General features: G+C 46.0%; 1 protein-coding gene across 5 annotated transcripts in view; it reads right to left on the bottom strand.

Moving 5' to 3' along the window:
- Positions 1-17,341, bottom strand: part of PKN1 (protein kinase N1) — a 113,290-nt gene that overhangs the window by 44,111 nt on the left and 51,838 nt on the right. For 4 of the 5 annotated variants that reach the window (XM_030197133.1, XM_030197129.1, XM_030197128.1 and 1 more), the window contains exon 2: positions 1,188-1,488. In XM_030197133.1, coding sequence (XP_030052993.1) covers positions 1,188-1,488 — 301 coding nt within the window. Of the gene's footprint in view, positions 1-1,187; positions 1,489-11,177; positions 11,282-17,341 lie in introns of those variants that run through there. The other variant, XM_030197132.1, reaches the window with a different exon arrangement.

Consider the following 17,341-nt stretch of genomic DNA (forward strand, 5'->3'; position numbering starts at 1 on the left):
CGTCTTGTAACAAAAATCCCATACCATTTTTGTAGCTTCTCTTTGCACCGCTTCAATTCTTTTTACATCCTTAGCAAGATACGGCCTCCAAACCTGAACACAATACTCCAGGTGAGGCCTCACCAACGACTTGTACAGGGGCATCAACACCTCCTTTCTTCTGCGGTTAAAACACAAGGACTTTAATTTCACCAATAGAATACTATGCCTGACCTGGCCACGTTTCACCCAGAAGGCTGCGTCAGAGGCAAAACTAGAGTGGACGAATCAACAACATGCTCCCCTTTAGAACTAGCAATCAGGGTGAACTAGCTTTGCAACAAATCTTCCAGAGATTCTTTATCAAAAAAAAGATGCCTTCTGGGCAAAACGTGGCTACGTGGTTGTTTTCAAATCCAGGCTAAAGGCCCACCTCTTTGGCGCTGCTTTTGACTCCTAACCACTACTCACTTGCCCTGTACCTTTTATCCCCACCTCTTTAATTCCCTTACCTCTTAGTTGTTCAGTCTGTATGCCTGTCCTATTTAGATTGTGAGCTCTTTGAGCAGGGACTGTCTTTTTGCGTATGGTGTACAGTGCTGCGTATGCCTTGTAGCGCTATAGAAGTGAATAGTAGCAGTAGTAGTAGTATTCTGTTGATGAAATTAAAATCCTTGCACAACCAATATTGTAATTAAGGCAGGGAAGCAACTGGGGGCATTGTAGGCTGTGCCAACCCGGGGGCCATGAAGTGTCCAAAGGTGATCAAGTCTTTTTGGGGGGGGGGGGGGGGGGGGCTAGACTAAAATACTACAAGATAGTGCTTCAACGTAGTGCTATAACCAATGATCACGTAAAAAAGGAAAAAAAACAAAACAACAAGGGGTCAATGCTGAGCTGGCAGTGCTCAGCCCAGAAATTCAATGCCAGTCCATGTTCGGGCTCTGCCACCTAATTTCTAGGTTTCCACAGCTGATCACATCATAGCGGGTTAAGCAAGATTAACTGGCCCAGTGCCGACTGCACCCCTGGAACGCCCCCAAAATAGTTGCTTTTGAGTTAGGTACTAACCAGACAGTTTCAGCAGCAGTCAAGTGCTGCTGAAAATGAGCGATTTAACAAGCCAGGAGCTGTTTCTGGCCAGTTAAATCGCTTTGAATGTCAACCACCACAAGAATATCCTTCTCCCAGCTAGCACCACCTCTTACCTCTGAGCTCCTCAGGGTCCTTCACCATGATATGGGCGTCCAGGTCCTGCAGCTGCTGATGCAACTCCTCCAGCTTCCGGTTGGAACTCTTCAGGAGGTTTTCCACATTGGACAGATTTTTCTTGTCTGTGGTGGCCTTGCGCAGGTTCTCGGCCCCCTCTTTAATCTTTAGCTCCTTCCGGATCTCCTTCTTAATCTTCTCCTTCTCTTCATCCAACTTCTGCTGGACGCCCGTGTCCGAGAAATCTGAGCTTTGGTCCAGCCCCAACTGCTCCAAGACCGACCAGCTCCCAGGGTCACTCTAAAAAGTCAAAAATAAAGCAAGTTAAAGATGGGGATGCAGGTGCAAGGTAGAGAATGACGCGGGAACAAAATTTGTCCCCGCCCTGTCCCTGCAAGCTCTGTCCCTGTCCCACCCCCACGAGCTCTGGCCCCATCCCCACGAACTGTCAGATCTCAGCTATTCTGATTTTATATTTAAATCATTTTATTAAAGTATAAATAGAAACAATATTCTGTACAACTGTTTTATAAATCACAAATACAGAACAAGGGTCAACAAAATCCCTGTCTCCCTTCATAAATATCCCCTCCACTATCAGGAAAATTGAACAAGCCAAATTACTACAGAATGTTACATAGAAAATTCATGCTAACAGAACATCTTGGTCACACACACAGAACACAAATGCCAAATACATAATAGCTGACCAAAAATGATAAACATATATTAACCTAAAGCCACAAGAAGCCATACCACAGAAATAGAAAGATATGCATTTCCTCCTATACAGTGCAAAATATAAAGATCACACATGCCAGAGATGGTGTTGGGGGGGGGGGGGGGGGTGCAATTAGGACATGTGCTCCCTGGCCAGAGAGAGCCCTAAGCCTATCCCTATCCCCTCCACCTATGTCCAGCATCACTCCTCTGTGTCCCTGTGCCCCTCACACAAGTCCAGCATCTCCCTTCTGTGTTCCTATTCTCCTCGATGTTTATCATCTTCCCTCCCACATCTGGAACTGCCCTTCTGTGTCCCTTCCTCTCCCTTCCTCCCCTGCAGGTCCAGCACCTCTCTCCCTTCCCTTCAGTCCTACACCCCCATGGGTCCAGCGCCTCTCTTTCCCTTCCCTCTAGCCAACCCTCCCTTCTCCTAGTGGTCCAGTGCCTTTCTCCCTTCTTTGCAGCTCCCCCTTTAGGTCCAGCAGCCCCCTTTCTTTCCGTGGGTCCACTCCAGTAACCCCCTTCCCGCATTCCCAGTGCCCCCTCTCTGTGAGTCCCTATAACCAATCCCTCCAAATGACACACTGATTACAATTTATAGCAAATTACTACTCTACTTATGAAAAGTTACTCCGTTATTTTACTTCCTCGTATGCTGCACAAGCCGGCATGTTTGAAAATATAAGTGGGATCAAATAAAAACAGTACCAATAATCAAGAATGAGAATGTGGAAGAAGTAGCTCACTGGTTTGGTTGCTTTGCTTTGAGGCTCCCTGTCCCCACAGTCAGGTATTTGACCTCTCCCTCCCTTTCTTTGGGTCCGGCCGGCTATCTCGCCTGTTTCCAGCAGTGAGCTGCTCCGCTCCGTCTCACTGCTTCGTCCCACTCACAGGGACTGGGGCAGCTGGAAGCAGCCATCTTCAGCACTGCCCACGCAGCGGCTCACTGCTGGAAACAGGGAGGAGAGATAGCTGACCGCACAGGGAGCCTGAGGAAGCAAAAAACCGCCTGGCTGGCCACTATTGTTGGGGGGGGGGGGGCCCGAGATTGAAATGGGGGTGGCATGGGCCCCCGAGGCCCCCTGTAGCTATGCCACTGGATAATGCCACAGGAGAGAAGGAGGGCAATGATGCAGAGAAGGGGCCTGAGCCCAAATTTTGTAAGTCCGTTGTTAAAGTTTAACAACCAGGTCCCAAAAATTCTTAAAAAATTAACAAACGGCCAGTGCGAACTGGCTCCAGCACATCAGTGCCTGGCTGCATAAGTCAGAGCTACTGCAGGAGGGAGGGAGGAATGGAGGAAGGCAAGCACAAAAATGCCGGACCAGGAACAGTAACCACAACTGTATTTTTTTTTTTAACTGCTCCCGCAGGGTGGTAAAAAGTTTTGTTCCCGAGAGGAAGTGACGTCACCGATGCTGATGGCTGCCTAGCGTTCTAGCTCCCGTTCCTCGATAACTACAAAAGCTATAAAAAGCTATCACCAGCCTTTTTGGAACTGCCTGCAGTGTTCCCCGTTGCTCCTCATTGAAAGCAGGATGAGTAAAGCGTCTTCGGCGCGAGCTAAAGAGCAGGAGAAGTCAGCTGGCGGCGGATCGACCAAAACCGCGAAGCGGCACGAGGTAATGGCGCCGGTCTCCCCCTCTGACTCTGACTCAGCGCTGTCGTTGGCAGAATCGCAGAAACCGCATATTAAAAAAGGAATCTCAGGCGAACTTCGCCAGATACTGTCTGGTATACAAGCAGATATAAATAAATCGAGGGATGAGATTCTGGATAGAATGGAGACGCTGAGCTCTGATCTCCGCGAGCTGGGGAACAGAGTTGAAGAGGTAGAAACTAAGCTGGAAGAGCACTCTGAGTCCATGCTTTCACACGAGACCCATCTCCAAGCCTTAGACCAAAAGCATATAGATCTAACTTACAAGCTTGATGATCTTGAAAACAGGGGAAGGAGAAACAACCTCAGATTCCGCGGAGTCCCTGAGGGCGGAGAGACTGAGGATGTCATACAGATTGTACAGACAATGTGTGCCAGTTTGCTGGGGGCCGAGGCTGCAGGGGTAAAGATTGAGATCGATAGAGCGCATAGATCCCTGGGTCAGCGGCAGGAAAACAGAGCACGGGATATTATCACCCGGTTCCACCGATATGAAATAAAGGAACAATTGCTCAACTGCGCCAGGAAAAAGCCCAACCTGGAATATGGCGGGGCCAAAATATCTGTGTATCAAGATTTATCACAGTTCACCCTGCAACAAAGACGTCTCATGAAACCAGTTCTGGACATTCTAACCAAAGAGCAGATATCATACAGATGGGGCTTTCCTTTCTCCCTGATCTACACGCTACAGGGTGTTAAATTGAGAGTTACATCGATGACAGAAGCTTGGAAATCCCTGCATGGGGCGGGCCTGGTGCAGACGAGCAAACCTCCAGGCGCATTAGCGCCAGCCACGAAAACAAAGCTCCAAAAGTGGCAAAGGATCCCTGCCACACCTAAAAGGAATATCCCAAAAAGAAAAGTGGCTGTGGAAGAAACCTGAACTGAAGCGGCAACCTGGTAGAATCACTCTATCAAAGGACTTAGCCAAAGATTTGGCCAGAGGGACACTGGCTGATACTGATCTCCTGGTTGGTAATGATGTAGAGAGTAACAAACGTTACGCTCTGTTTCAAGTTTTGATATGTTTTGTTCTTTGTTTATTATTGCCATCTCTTGCATAAGTGAACTTTAATTCATTAATTAATAGAAGAAATGGTAATTAAGGTTGTGGGAAACACTGTGTATGATGTTGTACAGTTATAAGAGATTATGAAGAGGGAAAGTTTAAGGTGATGGATGGCGGGTAGGGACCAAATATGTGGATGGGTGATTATGGATGCCCAAGTTGGGTTCTTGACCCTGGTGATGACATAGGGTAATTCGGGGGGGTGCGGAGGGGCTGGGTCGCCTGGATGCTGGTGTTACTTCCTCATTTCCCACTATTGGGACTTGAGCCCTCTAGTTGGTGTCAGACAGGGGGGGATGAGGTGGGTAAGGGAAGGGGGGGGGGGTTATCAAGGGGGGGAGGGAGGACTGGGGAGGGTTGTGGGCACCACTGGTACTGGATAGCACAAAGACATGAAGTGGATGGATCCCACCCAGTGGGAAACATAGCTGATGTAACATCCCAGGAATGAGTACAGATTTAAAAATTTTATCATACAATGTTAAGGGGCTGAACATGCCTCAGAAAAGGCAGAAATTTTTCAAAGAGCTGCAGCTGCTAAAACCGCACATTGTACTATTGCAGGAGACTCATCTCCGCAGGGCGCATGAGCGACTATTAACCCACCCAGAATACCCAAGCGCCTTCTTCGCTTCCTCTGCCGATGACTCTAGAAAACGTGGGGTGGCAGTTTTGTTCCATAAATCAATATCGGCCCAAATAATGAGAATTAGGCGAGACCCGGGAGGGCGTTTTTTGCTTTTGCAAATTGTTCTGGATCAAGTAGACCTCACGCTCGCATCGCTATACGCCCCAAATGAGCATCAGGGGACCTTCTACACCAAAATGAAAAACATACTAGCTACATTTACCCGGGGTTCTTTGATTATGGGGGGTGACTTTAACGAAGTTATGGATTCTGTGTTGGACAGATCCGGGAGACCTCAGCACCTGATATCTAAGGACTCATTGGCGCTGGGCTCCATGGTCCACTCACTGGGGACTCTAGACATTTGGAGACTAAGTCATATGACAACTAGGGACTATACATTTTTCTCTCCCGTACATAAGTCGTATTCCCGGATCGATTACCTCTTCCTTGACGTCACATGAGCAGAGAGGGGCCCGAAAGCAGAAATTGGCAGCATAACAATCTCAGACCATGCTCCAGTTTGGGTAACCCTGCCGACCATTAGAGCAGAGGTCAAAGATCAAAGATGGACACTTAACACAGATCTATTACTGGAGGGGGAGGTGGTGGAAGGTTGTAGGAAGGTCTTGAAAGAGTACTTGGAGCTCAACATGGAATCGGGCCCTCCCCTCAGTGTAGTGTGGGATGCTATGAAGGCAGTCTCAAGAGGCTACTTTGTACAGATAGCTAGTAGGCGAGCGGGGGTTCGTAGGGCCCAGCTGGCGCAGTGCCTGGAAAGGATTAGGATCCTGGAGGCACAGCACAAACTAAGCGGTTCCTCTGCTGTTTTGGAGGAGCTGCGTGCACAGAGGCTCCAGCTGGACTCTATTTACTCCGAACAGCTAAGTTGGCTACAATCCAGAAATAAAGTTCGATCATACGAATTTACTAATAAGGCAGGCCGCCTCCTGGCTATAAAGTTGCGCAGGCAAAGAGTTGACCGAACGGTCACTCACATTAGGGACTCGAAAGGCGATTTGCTGAACACATCTGAGGCCATACGGAGGCGCTTTAGTGAATTTTACCAGGAACTATATGCACAGGAGACGAACCCACCTGAAGATTCTATCTTGGATTACCTGGCTGAGAGTGACCTGGCTTCCATAACCAGTCAGCAAAGGGCTGCCCTAGATGCGACGGTCACCCCGGTTGAGGTACAAAAAGCCATTCAACACCTACCCTCGTGTAAATCACCAGGGTTGGACGGTTTCCCTAACGAATTCTATAAGAAATTTACCACCGAGTTAGCCCCACTGTTAGCTGACTTATTTAACTTAATTGGGAAAGGGGAGTCTTTGCCTACCTCCATGTTGGAAGCGTGGATTGCGGTACTGCCCAAGCCGAATAAAGACCATAAGGAATGCGGGTCCTTCCGTCCTATATCCGTCTTAAACTCTGATGTCAAAATTCTAGCTAAAGTCCTGGCTAACCGACTGGCACCCTTGCTCCCAGCTATTATCCATCCCGATCAGGTGGGATTTGTCTCCTATAGAAAAGCTACTGATAACACTAGGCGAGTGGTCGATTTAATGTACCTGGCTAGAAGAATGAAGAGGCCTCTATGCCTCCTTAGCTTGGACGCTGAAAAGGCCTTCGACCGGGTGCATTGGCCATTCATGTACAAGGTGATGGAGACCTTTGGGATAGGACAGCAGTTTCGTGGATGGATCCAAGCATTCTATAGTTCTCCTAAAGCCTGTATTCGTGTAAACGGGGGTAACTCAGGGATGATACCTTTACATAGAGGCACTAGACAGGGCTGCCCTTTGTCCCCTCTATTATTTGCAATGGTAATGGAGCCATTTGCAACCCGGCTTAGAGCTAATCCAAATATATCAGGACTCTCCATGGGTGGGAGAATACATAAATTAGCCCTTTTCGCAGACGACGTCTTGTTATTTGTTACTCACCCCCTGACCACTTTCCCTGGGCTTCTGCGGGAGATAGAGGAATACTCGACTGTGTCGAGATTTAAAGTTAATATGTCCAAATCTGAAGTTTTGAATGTTACCCTTCCGACGGAGCTCATGGAGTCGCTGAGGACTTCCTATGCCTTCAGATGGGCTGGTAAGAGCATTCGCTATCTGGGGGTTAATCTGACGGCAGACCTCTCGGATCTTTTTTCGGTTAACTATAAAGGATTGGCAGAAGCACTTATTGAGGACTTGGGTAGATGGGGGGATCTTGCTCTCTCATGGTTTGGCCGAATAGCAGCAGTAAAGATGAATGTCCTGCCGCGCCTGCTCTATCTGTTTCAGGCTCTCCCAATCAAAATGCCACGTAAATTTTTATCAATGCTACAGGACCGTATTATGCGCTTTATCTGGGCGGGAAAGCGTCCGCGCTTGGCACGAACGGTCCTGTACCAGGATAGGGCAAGAGGAGGGCTGGGAGTACCCAACCTGGCTTGGTATTATTCCACGCGCAGCAGTGGAATGGTTTCAGGATTACCCGGATAGGCAGTGGGTGCAGCTTAAACAATACACTTTGGGTGAAAGGTCGTTAGGGGCTCTTATGTGGATCCCGGGCTCGTTTAGGTCTCTGGAGGCAGGACTCTGCCCTTCAGTATATGTCACCCTTTCAAATTGGGATAGCATGTTCTTACACCGACGTACAACATTGTCTCGTCTGTCCCCCATAGCTTATAATCCACTGTTTTACCCCGGAATGGCAAAAGGAGTGTTCACAAGATGGTACACTGGGGGTTTACGAATGTGGGGTCAATTATTCGAGGGTGAGAATTTGTTGTCTTATCCTGCAGCCCTTGAGAAGTTCCCGATAGTGGGGTCTGACCGGTACGCTTACCTTCAATTGGCCTCTTTTCTTAAGACAAGGGCAGTTCGGGAGGTTATGGCCAGGGAGCAAACAGCACTAGAGATTATTTGTGAGGGTCCACCTAAGACTAACGGGCTGGTCTCTCGCCTTTATCACATTATTAACAGGCAATCCCCGAATTTTACACTTCATAGGAAGAGTTGGCAGAGGGAGCTGGGCATGGACTTGGAGGAAGCAACATGGGAGAGGATGGAGCGGGCTGTGGTGAGAGTGTCGTCTCATGTGCCCTTCAAGGAAAATGCGGTGAAGGTGCTGTATCGTTGGTACTTGACGCCTGAGCGTCTCCAGCGCATATACCCTACACTGACGGGGCTGTGCTGGAGGGGTTGTGGGGTGCGGGGCACAGCTGGGCACATATGGTGGACCTGTAAGAAGGTCAGGGCTTATTGGAGATCGATCCACAGCAGGTTACAGAGGTGGATGGGCAGCCCAATACCTTGGAGCCCAACCTTCTTCTTATTCTCTGGGGGAGCTGCAGGTCTTTCTAGCACTCAGCACATATTTGTGGGACAGGCTATAACCGCTGCAAGAGTTATAATTGCTGCCCATTGGAAACAGCCCATGACCCCGCCCATTACCAGATGGGTCCAAAAATTGAGGCATGTCTGCGAGATGGAAAAACTTCTAGCGGAAAGGTGTAATCAAATATGTAGATGGCATCAGATCTGGGACTCTTTTCTCCTTCATGTATAATTTGATTGAAGTCTTCTGTTAAGGTGGTGCTCGGAAGGGCGGGTGGGAGGGGGAGGGAGGGTGGGATGGGGCTATGTGTGATCAGAGAGCGTATGAAGCGGGGACCAGTATATATAAATAAAAACTCTGAAAAAGTGAAGTTTTGGAATTGTAAATCTGAATAATTTACTTGACATTTCAATACAGTAAGAACTGTTTTTTTGGTATACAAAGATACCATCACTCTGCTCTGTCTTGCATATATGCTACATCCTAAGAGACTTTTGGCTTACATAAGTGACATGTAACACGATTTGCATGATGTATTATGTTTCAGATGTCTTGTATTACTTATTAATAAAGACTTCTTAAAAATTAAAAAAAAAAAAGTTTTGTTCCCGCATCCACGGTAAGCGGCCACATTTTTTCTTTTACTGCAGTTTACCGCACATCCCTGTCCCCAAGTCACTCTCTAGTGCAAGGGCTCTGATCCTACAGCCTCTGGAACATTTCACAAATCAAACTCAGGTATACGTATAAAGTATCACATACCATATAAAATTAGTTTATCTTGTTGGGCAGACTGGATGGACCGTAAGGTCTTCATCTGCCGTCATTTACTATGTTACAACGGTTCACAGTATTTCTGCATATTGTAACATAAAATGGAACTTTTTCAAGTTGCAACTCTCTAGGAGAGGGAACGTCTATGTGAGCCCAATACATACATAGTGGTCTCTTACTGACTGCACCCTATGTGATGAATTTCCTCTACCCATTGTCTGAGCTCACTCTGTGTATTCCCTGTACCTGTTAGGGGCAGATATTCAGATGGAGTTATACTTTCACTGGCTACTGATGAATGTGAATCTCTATTATTTGGAGTTTCCAGTCACTCTAAGGCCATTTCTCTAACTGGGAGTCTATATTTATGTACCCCTTCTGCGTTTTAATTTACAGATTCCTAGCACTTCTGTGCGAACATGTGCTAGCAGGCACCTAGGCGCTTGTCTGTAATGGTGCACGCAAATGGCACAGTGCATAAATCAAGGGGGCATGTGCGGGCAGTGGGCAGGTCTTCTAGTTATGTGGCTCAACACAAGTGTAGTAGGCCGCAGATGGAAGAACAAGGCAGAGCCAAGGATAGGAGGAAACTAAATTAATTGAGGGACCCGACATGGCCCGTGTTTCGGCACGATGCCTGCGTCAGGGGTTCAGCTGTACACTTTGTTGTTTTGAATGTAGAACTTTGTGACAGTGGAATTAACACAGGAAACTACTACTACATGATCCCTGATTCAGGCATCATGCTGAAACACGGCCGTGTCAGATCTCTCAATACATTTTTCTTTCTCCTATCCTTGGCTCTGCCTTGTTGTTCCTTCTGTAGCCTACTACACTTTTGTTGACCTCCATTTGATTTGTGTTGTTGTTTCCTTGCTCCTAGTTGTGTTCTGATGCTTTTAGGATAGTGTAACTGCGGGCGGGTAGATGTAAGGTGCACCCATGCCGGGTTACGCTAATATTCTATAACTGAATCCAAAAGGATCTCCTTGGGATGCCTCCAAATGCCCTCCCTATTATGGAGTGTATCAGGCCAAAATCCCTTTAAAGCAGCCTGAAGCTATTTGTAGAGTGAAGGGGCAGAGGGAGGGGGAGCGAGCCAAGAAATTATCTGGCAAGAGCGATATTCAACCGCTATCTGGTTAATCTAGCCATCTAGTTCAGGCCTTCTGACACTATGTATAGCAGAGCTAAATATAATTAAAATGATAGCGATGATATTTAAATGAACTTGCTCACCGCCTCCGCTGGTTATCGGCCTCAATATTATTGACAGAATTGTTTTCAGGGATTTAAAATTGAGGAAAGGAAAGTGAGACTTCAGGAACTTTTACAAAGATGAAGAAAATCGCCACAGCAGACTCACGCCTTCCCATGCTGTGAGGGTCAACATAGAGTTAGCTGTACCACCGTTGAACAGAAAGATTTAAGTGTACAATTCCAGCTACTGAATTAGGCTGAAGGCACCAAGCATCTTGTTTCTCTTCCATGCAGATAATCGATATAGGCCTCCATCCCCACGGCTCACCTCTCTCGTCTTAAGAGCCCATAGCTACAAGCGGCCTTCTCCTTAGCTATTAAAAGATGCTGGCAAATCATAGACAAAACTCCGACTTCCACAGCTGTAAAATACCATCCATCAGCTTGAACAGATCTTTTCTTTAACTTAATTGGTAAATGGGGTTCCTTGGCTGGGAGGAAGCGACTGTTACCCATTAAGCTAAGCCTTGCGTCACACACCACCCCCTGCCCAGCATGGACATCAGACATCCTCCCTTCCTTCCCCTCCATACCTCTGCTTCATGCTCAGAAGACGTGTCCGGCTCGGATACAGACATCCTAAAGATGAAAGGCAGACAAACGCTGGCCAGGATCTCTGCACCTCGGGTCTGAGGGGAGCTCCTCTGGATCAAGACTGTAAAAGGTTTTTCTGCTCCCACCAGTGAGCTACACCCCTTTCTTCCTGTTTGACAATCGCAAAGTTGTACAGTTGCTTTGCCCGGCCCATGTGTACCTAACCACTTCCTCTTTTCCGCTGCATAAAAAGGTCCCACTCAGAGATCAGTTTGTCTTAAAGTAGATAAACAAAAGTGTGGGGGTCCATGCTGAATCAGCAGTGCTCTGACCCGCAGTCATTCAGTCCCAGTGCTAAATCAGCACTGGTAAACCCGTACAGGTCCATGTTTCATAAAAATATCACTGCCGAATTCGAAAACCCCGACAAATCACAACGGCCCAGCAACTGCCATCCAGCAAGATACCACATCGCACCTGAACATCAGGAAGAAGGAGACCATCCTCCCATGTTTTCTACCGACTTTTCTATTCCTCGGGCTTCGATTGTATTCACTATTTCATAAGGGCTTACCAGGGCATTTCGTAAAATACAGGGATAAGCGTCTGTTCTTACCAGCACATGCACACACGAAGAAACTCCTGCTTGGAGCAGCTGTAGCTTTGTGGCAACTCATATCTTTATAAAATTGACACAACCTGCGCCCATATACCTTTCCTACCTCACCATCCTTCTAGAAAATGACCCTCTAAGCTGCACCAAGGACACTCAGGACGAGGGGGCACCACGTCTGCCATCTGCTTTGGCAGCGCTTCTGGCTCTGTGTTGGTGTGAGAAATGCATGTAGGCCTGGAGCTCCAGGTTAAACCTGTGCTAACTGCATCCTCCCCTCCCCCCCCCTCACACACACAGCATTTCCTCATGCGATAAGGCATTAACATCCTTCTTATTGAGGGAAGAGAACCTTACATAGCCCCACTGCACTAAATGCCAAGCTCCTGGAGAATGGCCTCTGTAGATTACAACAAAAATGGAAGCACATCAGAGATGAGATCCAATACTGTGTTCAGTTACGAATATGAATGAAGAGAGAATGTAACTCTTGGCCATGACCATTGGTGCGCACCTGCTGTCAAGTTAGTTTAGTTGATTATGTAGGGGAAATACAAACGTTTTGGTATTTTTAGAATTCAACCATTGGAGACTAAGACTATTTGTACTGGTTTGTTTTCTGGTCTATAATATCATACAATGCATTGGGGTGCGCAACCTTACAAGTATATTTACAAGTATATCACCAGAAGGCCCCATGATGGACAGTCATAGGATCTGCTCTCAAGCTCTGTAGGCTCTTAGGAACCCAGAACCTAGAGCAGGGGTGCACAAGTTCAGTCTTCCAGGCCTGCAAATTGGTCAGGTTCTCCCTACCTAATACGTGGGGGGATAGCTCTAATGATTTACATGAAACAGACTGCATACAATGGAGATAGCACGCCTGCAGATCTACCTCATACATATTCATTAGGGATATCCTGAAAACCCGATCTGTTTGTGGCCCTAGAGAACAGAACTTGTGCACCATGTGGGTAATGGGATGGGGGACATGATTCACCTCATTAGTCTCAGGAATGCACATCTTAAGGTTACCATGGAAGAGAAACCAGAGCGGAACTGGATCCCTTCGCCAGTCCACGTAAACAGAGATTCCAGGGGATAGACTGGATATTGCGAGATGGCGTTAACATCTTGCACTGTTCCAAGATCCTAGTTTTAAGGAGTAGCTAGGTCTCAGATGTGGGAATGGAACCACCAGTGCTCTCTCCTAAATCACTTTGTGCAACACTCAAGCTCTCCCCAGCCACTTGAAAACATCTAACAATGACATACAGATTTGATGATCTTTTATAGATGAAAATAAAGCCAGATGCTCAGAAAATGTAGTGAGAAAGACTTGAAGGGGATCAATCATCCAAGATAAAGACAATACAGGGTGGCCTTTTGTTAGAACAGCTTAAATTGAGAAAGTGTTTTACTAACTTAAGACAGAAAAAGAGGTGATGACCATATTCACCTGGATATGCAAACTGGGCACTGGCACAAGTGTTACCAAGTAAAAATAAAACAATAAAAATATATAGTTGTGATTAGTCATATGAGTAGGGCTTTATTAAACAAGGATGGGGCCTACCTGCCGCTCCATTGCTGAATGACAACCTAATTTCTAGGATGAAAAGGAATGATCCAGATACTTCAAATTCATAAGTTTTTTTACAAGTGCAACACTTAGGGCTTCTTTTACAAAGCCACACTAGTGATTCTTGCGCAGTAAATGAGAGGAAGCCCATTCAATTCCTATGGGCTTCCTCTCATTTGCTGTGTGGGAATTGCTAATGCAGCTTTGCAAAAGAAGCTCTCAGTACGGACCCCCCCCCCCAAAAAAAAAGAGAAACCACATTCTTTAAACAAGGGTGGGAATTCTCAAGACAATTCAAGCAGACATGACACAGAAGAAATTCTCTCTCAATGGGAGAAATCTGGAATGCATACCATACACTTGTGATCGGAACATCTACAAACAGACCTTTCAACCCAAGATTTAACACTCTATTTTTCCGTACCACATAGACTCATAGGGACATTAAGCTATGAGATGTGAAATTTCAGCTATTACCTATCACATACTTTGAAGGTAGTCAGACTAAAAGGACAAAAAGGATGCTGATTCATTTCTTACTCAAGGTGAAACAAATGGAAAAATTCTGGCAAGAAGTTATGTTACTTAGGAAAAGCGACTGAAAAAAATATCTCATGGAATGAAGTGCAAAAGTTAGGTCTCACACCTGAAGATTATACAAATGAAAGTGAGACTAAACCATCCTATGGCCTCATCTTTCCTTGAGACCAAGAAATATATTTTAGCAAATGGAAAGAAATCGAGGCTCTGGGTTTAGACATAGAAACAGAGAAAAATGAAGGCAGATAAAGATAATATGGCCTATCCAGTCTGCCCATCCATACCATCTACTATCCCTTCCTCTCCCTTAGAGATCCTATGTACTTGTCCCAAGCTTTCTTGAATTCAGATACAGTTTTCTGCTCCTCTCCACCACCTCCATCGGGAGGCCGTTCCATGAATTCACCACCCTTTTCATAATTCAGTTCAATTTAGGTCTTACATTCCGCTAAAATTCCCTTTTCAGTATAGTTTACAGCAATTACATGTTAGTATACTGTATAAGGAAATCAACCAACAGACCTTATGAGAAATAAGAGCATGGTCATGAGGAAATATTAGGCAGTCCTAATGGGTATATGGGTGCAAAGCAGAGATGGTAGTTCACAGATTTGGGGAAAAGAAATGTTTTTAGTTTCTTCCTAAAGCTAAGGTAAAATAGTATTTCCTCAGGTTACTTCTGAGTCTATTCCCTCCCTTTCACCTTCATCCTATGCCTCCTCATTCCAGAGCTTTCTTTCAATTGAAAGGCACTTGCCTCCTGTGCATTTGTGCCACGGAGGTATTTAAATGTCTTAATCATATTTCCCTTCTCATGCCTTTCTTCCAAAGTATACATATTGAGATCTTTAAGTCTGTCCCCACAGGCTTTATGACAAAGACCACTGACCATTTTAGTACCTGCCCTCTGGACCGACTCCATCCTGTTTCTAACTTTTTGAAGGTGCCGTCTCCAGAATGGTATGCAATATGTTAAATGAGGTCTCACCAGAGTCTTATTCAGAAGCATCACACCTCCCTTTCCTCTCCTTAAGCACCCAAGCATCCTTCTAGCTTTTGTCATTGCCTTCTCTACCTGTTTGGCCACTTTAAGATCATCACATAGGATCACACTCCTTCGTGCATAACTGATTTTCACCCCCTACACATTCCAATATTAACTTCATATATGGGAAAAATAATAAAACACATCATCAGGGAGAAACAATGAGATACACACCCAGTGACGTTCCTAGGGTGGCTGACACCCGGGGCGGATCGCCGATGCGACCCCCCCTCCCCCGGGTGCATTTTTACCTGCTTGGGGGGGGGGGGAGGGGGGTGCCACGCGCCTGTCGGCTTTGCTCGTTCCATGCTCCCTCTGCCCCGGAACAGGAAGTAACCTGTTCCGGGGCAGAGGGAGCACGGAACGAGTGGAGCCGACAGGCGCGCAGCACCCCCCCCCCAGCGGTGTGCACCCCGGGCGGACCGCCCCCACCTTGGTACACCACTGTACACACCTCAGATTTGATCAATTACTTAACAACTGATTTGCAACCGTCTGACAACACTCCAGGGTCTATTTACTAACCTGCATTGTGCAGTAAGGCGAGTTTTTAGCATGGCTTCTATGACTAACAGTGGGTCTATTCAGTGTAACATGTCACAGGTTAGTAACTAGACCCCACTCTTCCTCATATTTCAGTGGACTTATAAATAAAAACAAGAAGTGTATCAGAGCCATTAATCTGGAAATAAGACAGAAGAACTCAAGTATGACTGGTGAGATGGATGGTGTAAAGTATGCCTGTTGAGAGACCATTAAATAAAATGGAGACCGGAGATGCTGATGAGATTTAAACTTAATAATACATTTGGTAAATGTTTTTCCTTTTAATACTGCACTAGTTACACAGCTGGGTTTCTTCTGTGTCTACGGTAAATTGAGATGTGGTGAAATCTCTGTATTGCTTTAAAAAAAAAAAAAAAAAAAAAAAAACATTACGGTCAATACTCAGCTTGCAGCAGGGTCAGTGTTTTTTGAAAATGCTCTCCACTGCAGGCAGAATTAGGCCCTGATATGCAATGCCAGGCCATGTCTGGCTACCAGCACTGAATATCCAAGGCCATATGGACGTATGTGGGTCCTGGTTGATATACAGCTGGGACCGGCATACAACACTAATGGGAGCCCAAGCTGAATAGCAGCTAGGAGCTGCATAAGGGAAAGTAGATCTCTCCCCCCCACCCCTCCGATTCCAATACCTCCTCCCTCCTTTGAATCAAACTTCAAGACTGCAATAAAAACCTGGCTTTTCCAGCAGGCCTACAACATGACCACCTAAGTCTGGGAGCACTCATTGAGTTTTCACTAGCCCTTTGCCCTCCCAGTTTCCCATTGTCCTTGTATAACCTACCCTTTTTTGCCCTTACCTGTTTGCTACCCTTTATAGTATGACTGTGAAGCTTCTATCTGGTCTTATGGAATGAATGTTGAGTACCTTTCCTATTCTACATTGTAGTTCCTTTCTATCTTTTATATTTTAATATTTTTTGTTGTACACCGCTTAGATCTGCCAGTCAGTGCAAGCGATATATGAAGTCTTAATAAACAAACACATTTAGTGCTGGTGTCTGGATAGTTAACCAGGCAAAGATAGGCCTGCTTTTCTGGCTAGCCAGATACAGACACCGAATATTGTTGTATCCAGTAAGTGCCGATGGAAATCAGAACAACGATTACTGTGAAATATTACAGGAAGACCTTAGGAAATTGGAAGTCTGGGCATCCAAATGGCAGATGAAATTTAAAGTGATGCACATTGGAAAGAATCAGAATCATAGTTACATGATGCTAGGGTCCACCTTGGGGGTCAGCACTCAAGAACAAGATCTAAGTTTCGTTGTAGATAATATGTTGAAATTTTGTGCTCAGTGTGTGGCGGCAGCCAAAAAAGCAAACAGGATGCTAGGAATTATTAGGAAAGAGATGGTGAATAAGACCAAAAATACTATAATGCCTTTGTATCGCTCCATGGTGCACCCACACCTTGAGTATTGCGTTCAGTTCTGATCGCTGTATCTCAAAAAAAGATAGACCAGAATTAGAAAAGGTTCAAAGAAGAGCGATCAAAATAATAAAGGGGATGGAACTCCTCTCGTATGAGGAAAGGCTGAAGAGGTTAGGGCTCTTCAGCTTGGAAAAGAGACGGATGAGAGGAGATATGATTGAGGTCTACAAAATCCTGAGTGGTGTAGGATGAGTAGAATGAATCGATTTTTTCACTCCTTCAAAAAGTACAAAGACCAGGGGAAATATTTTTTTCACTCAACTAATATTTAAGATCCTGGAACTCTTTCCCGGAGGATGTGGTAACAGCGGTTTGCATATCTGGGTTTAAAAAAGGTTTGGACAAATTCCTGGAGGAAAAGTCTATAGTCCGCTATCG

Source organism: Microcaecilia unicolor, chromosome 3 (genome assembly GCF_901765095.1).
Source record: "Microcaecilia unicolor chromosome 3, aMicUni1.1, whole genome shotgun sequence".
In the NCBI taxonomy this organism is placed as follows: Eukaryota; Metazoa; Chordata; class Amphibia; order Gymnophiona; family Siphonopidae; genus Microcaecilia; species Microcaecilia unicolor.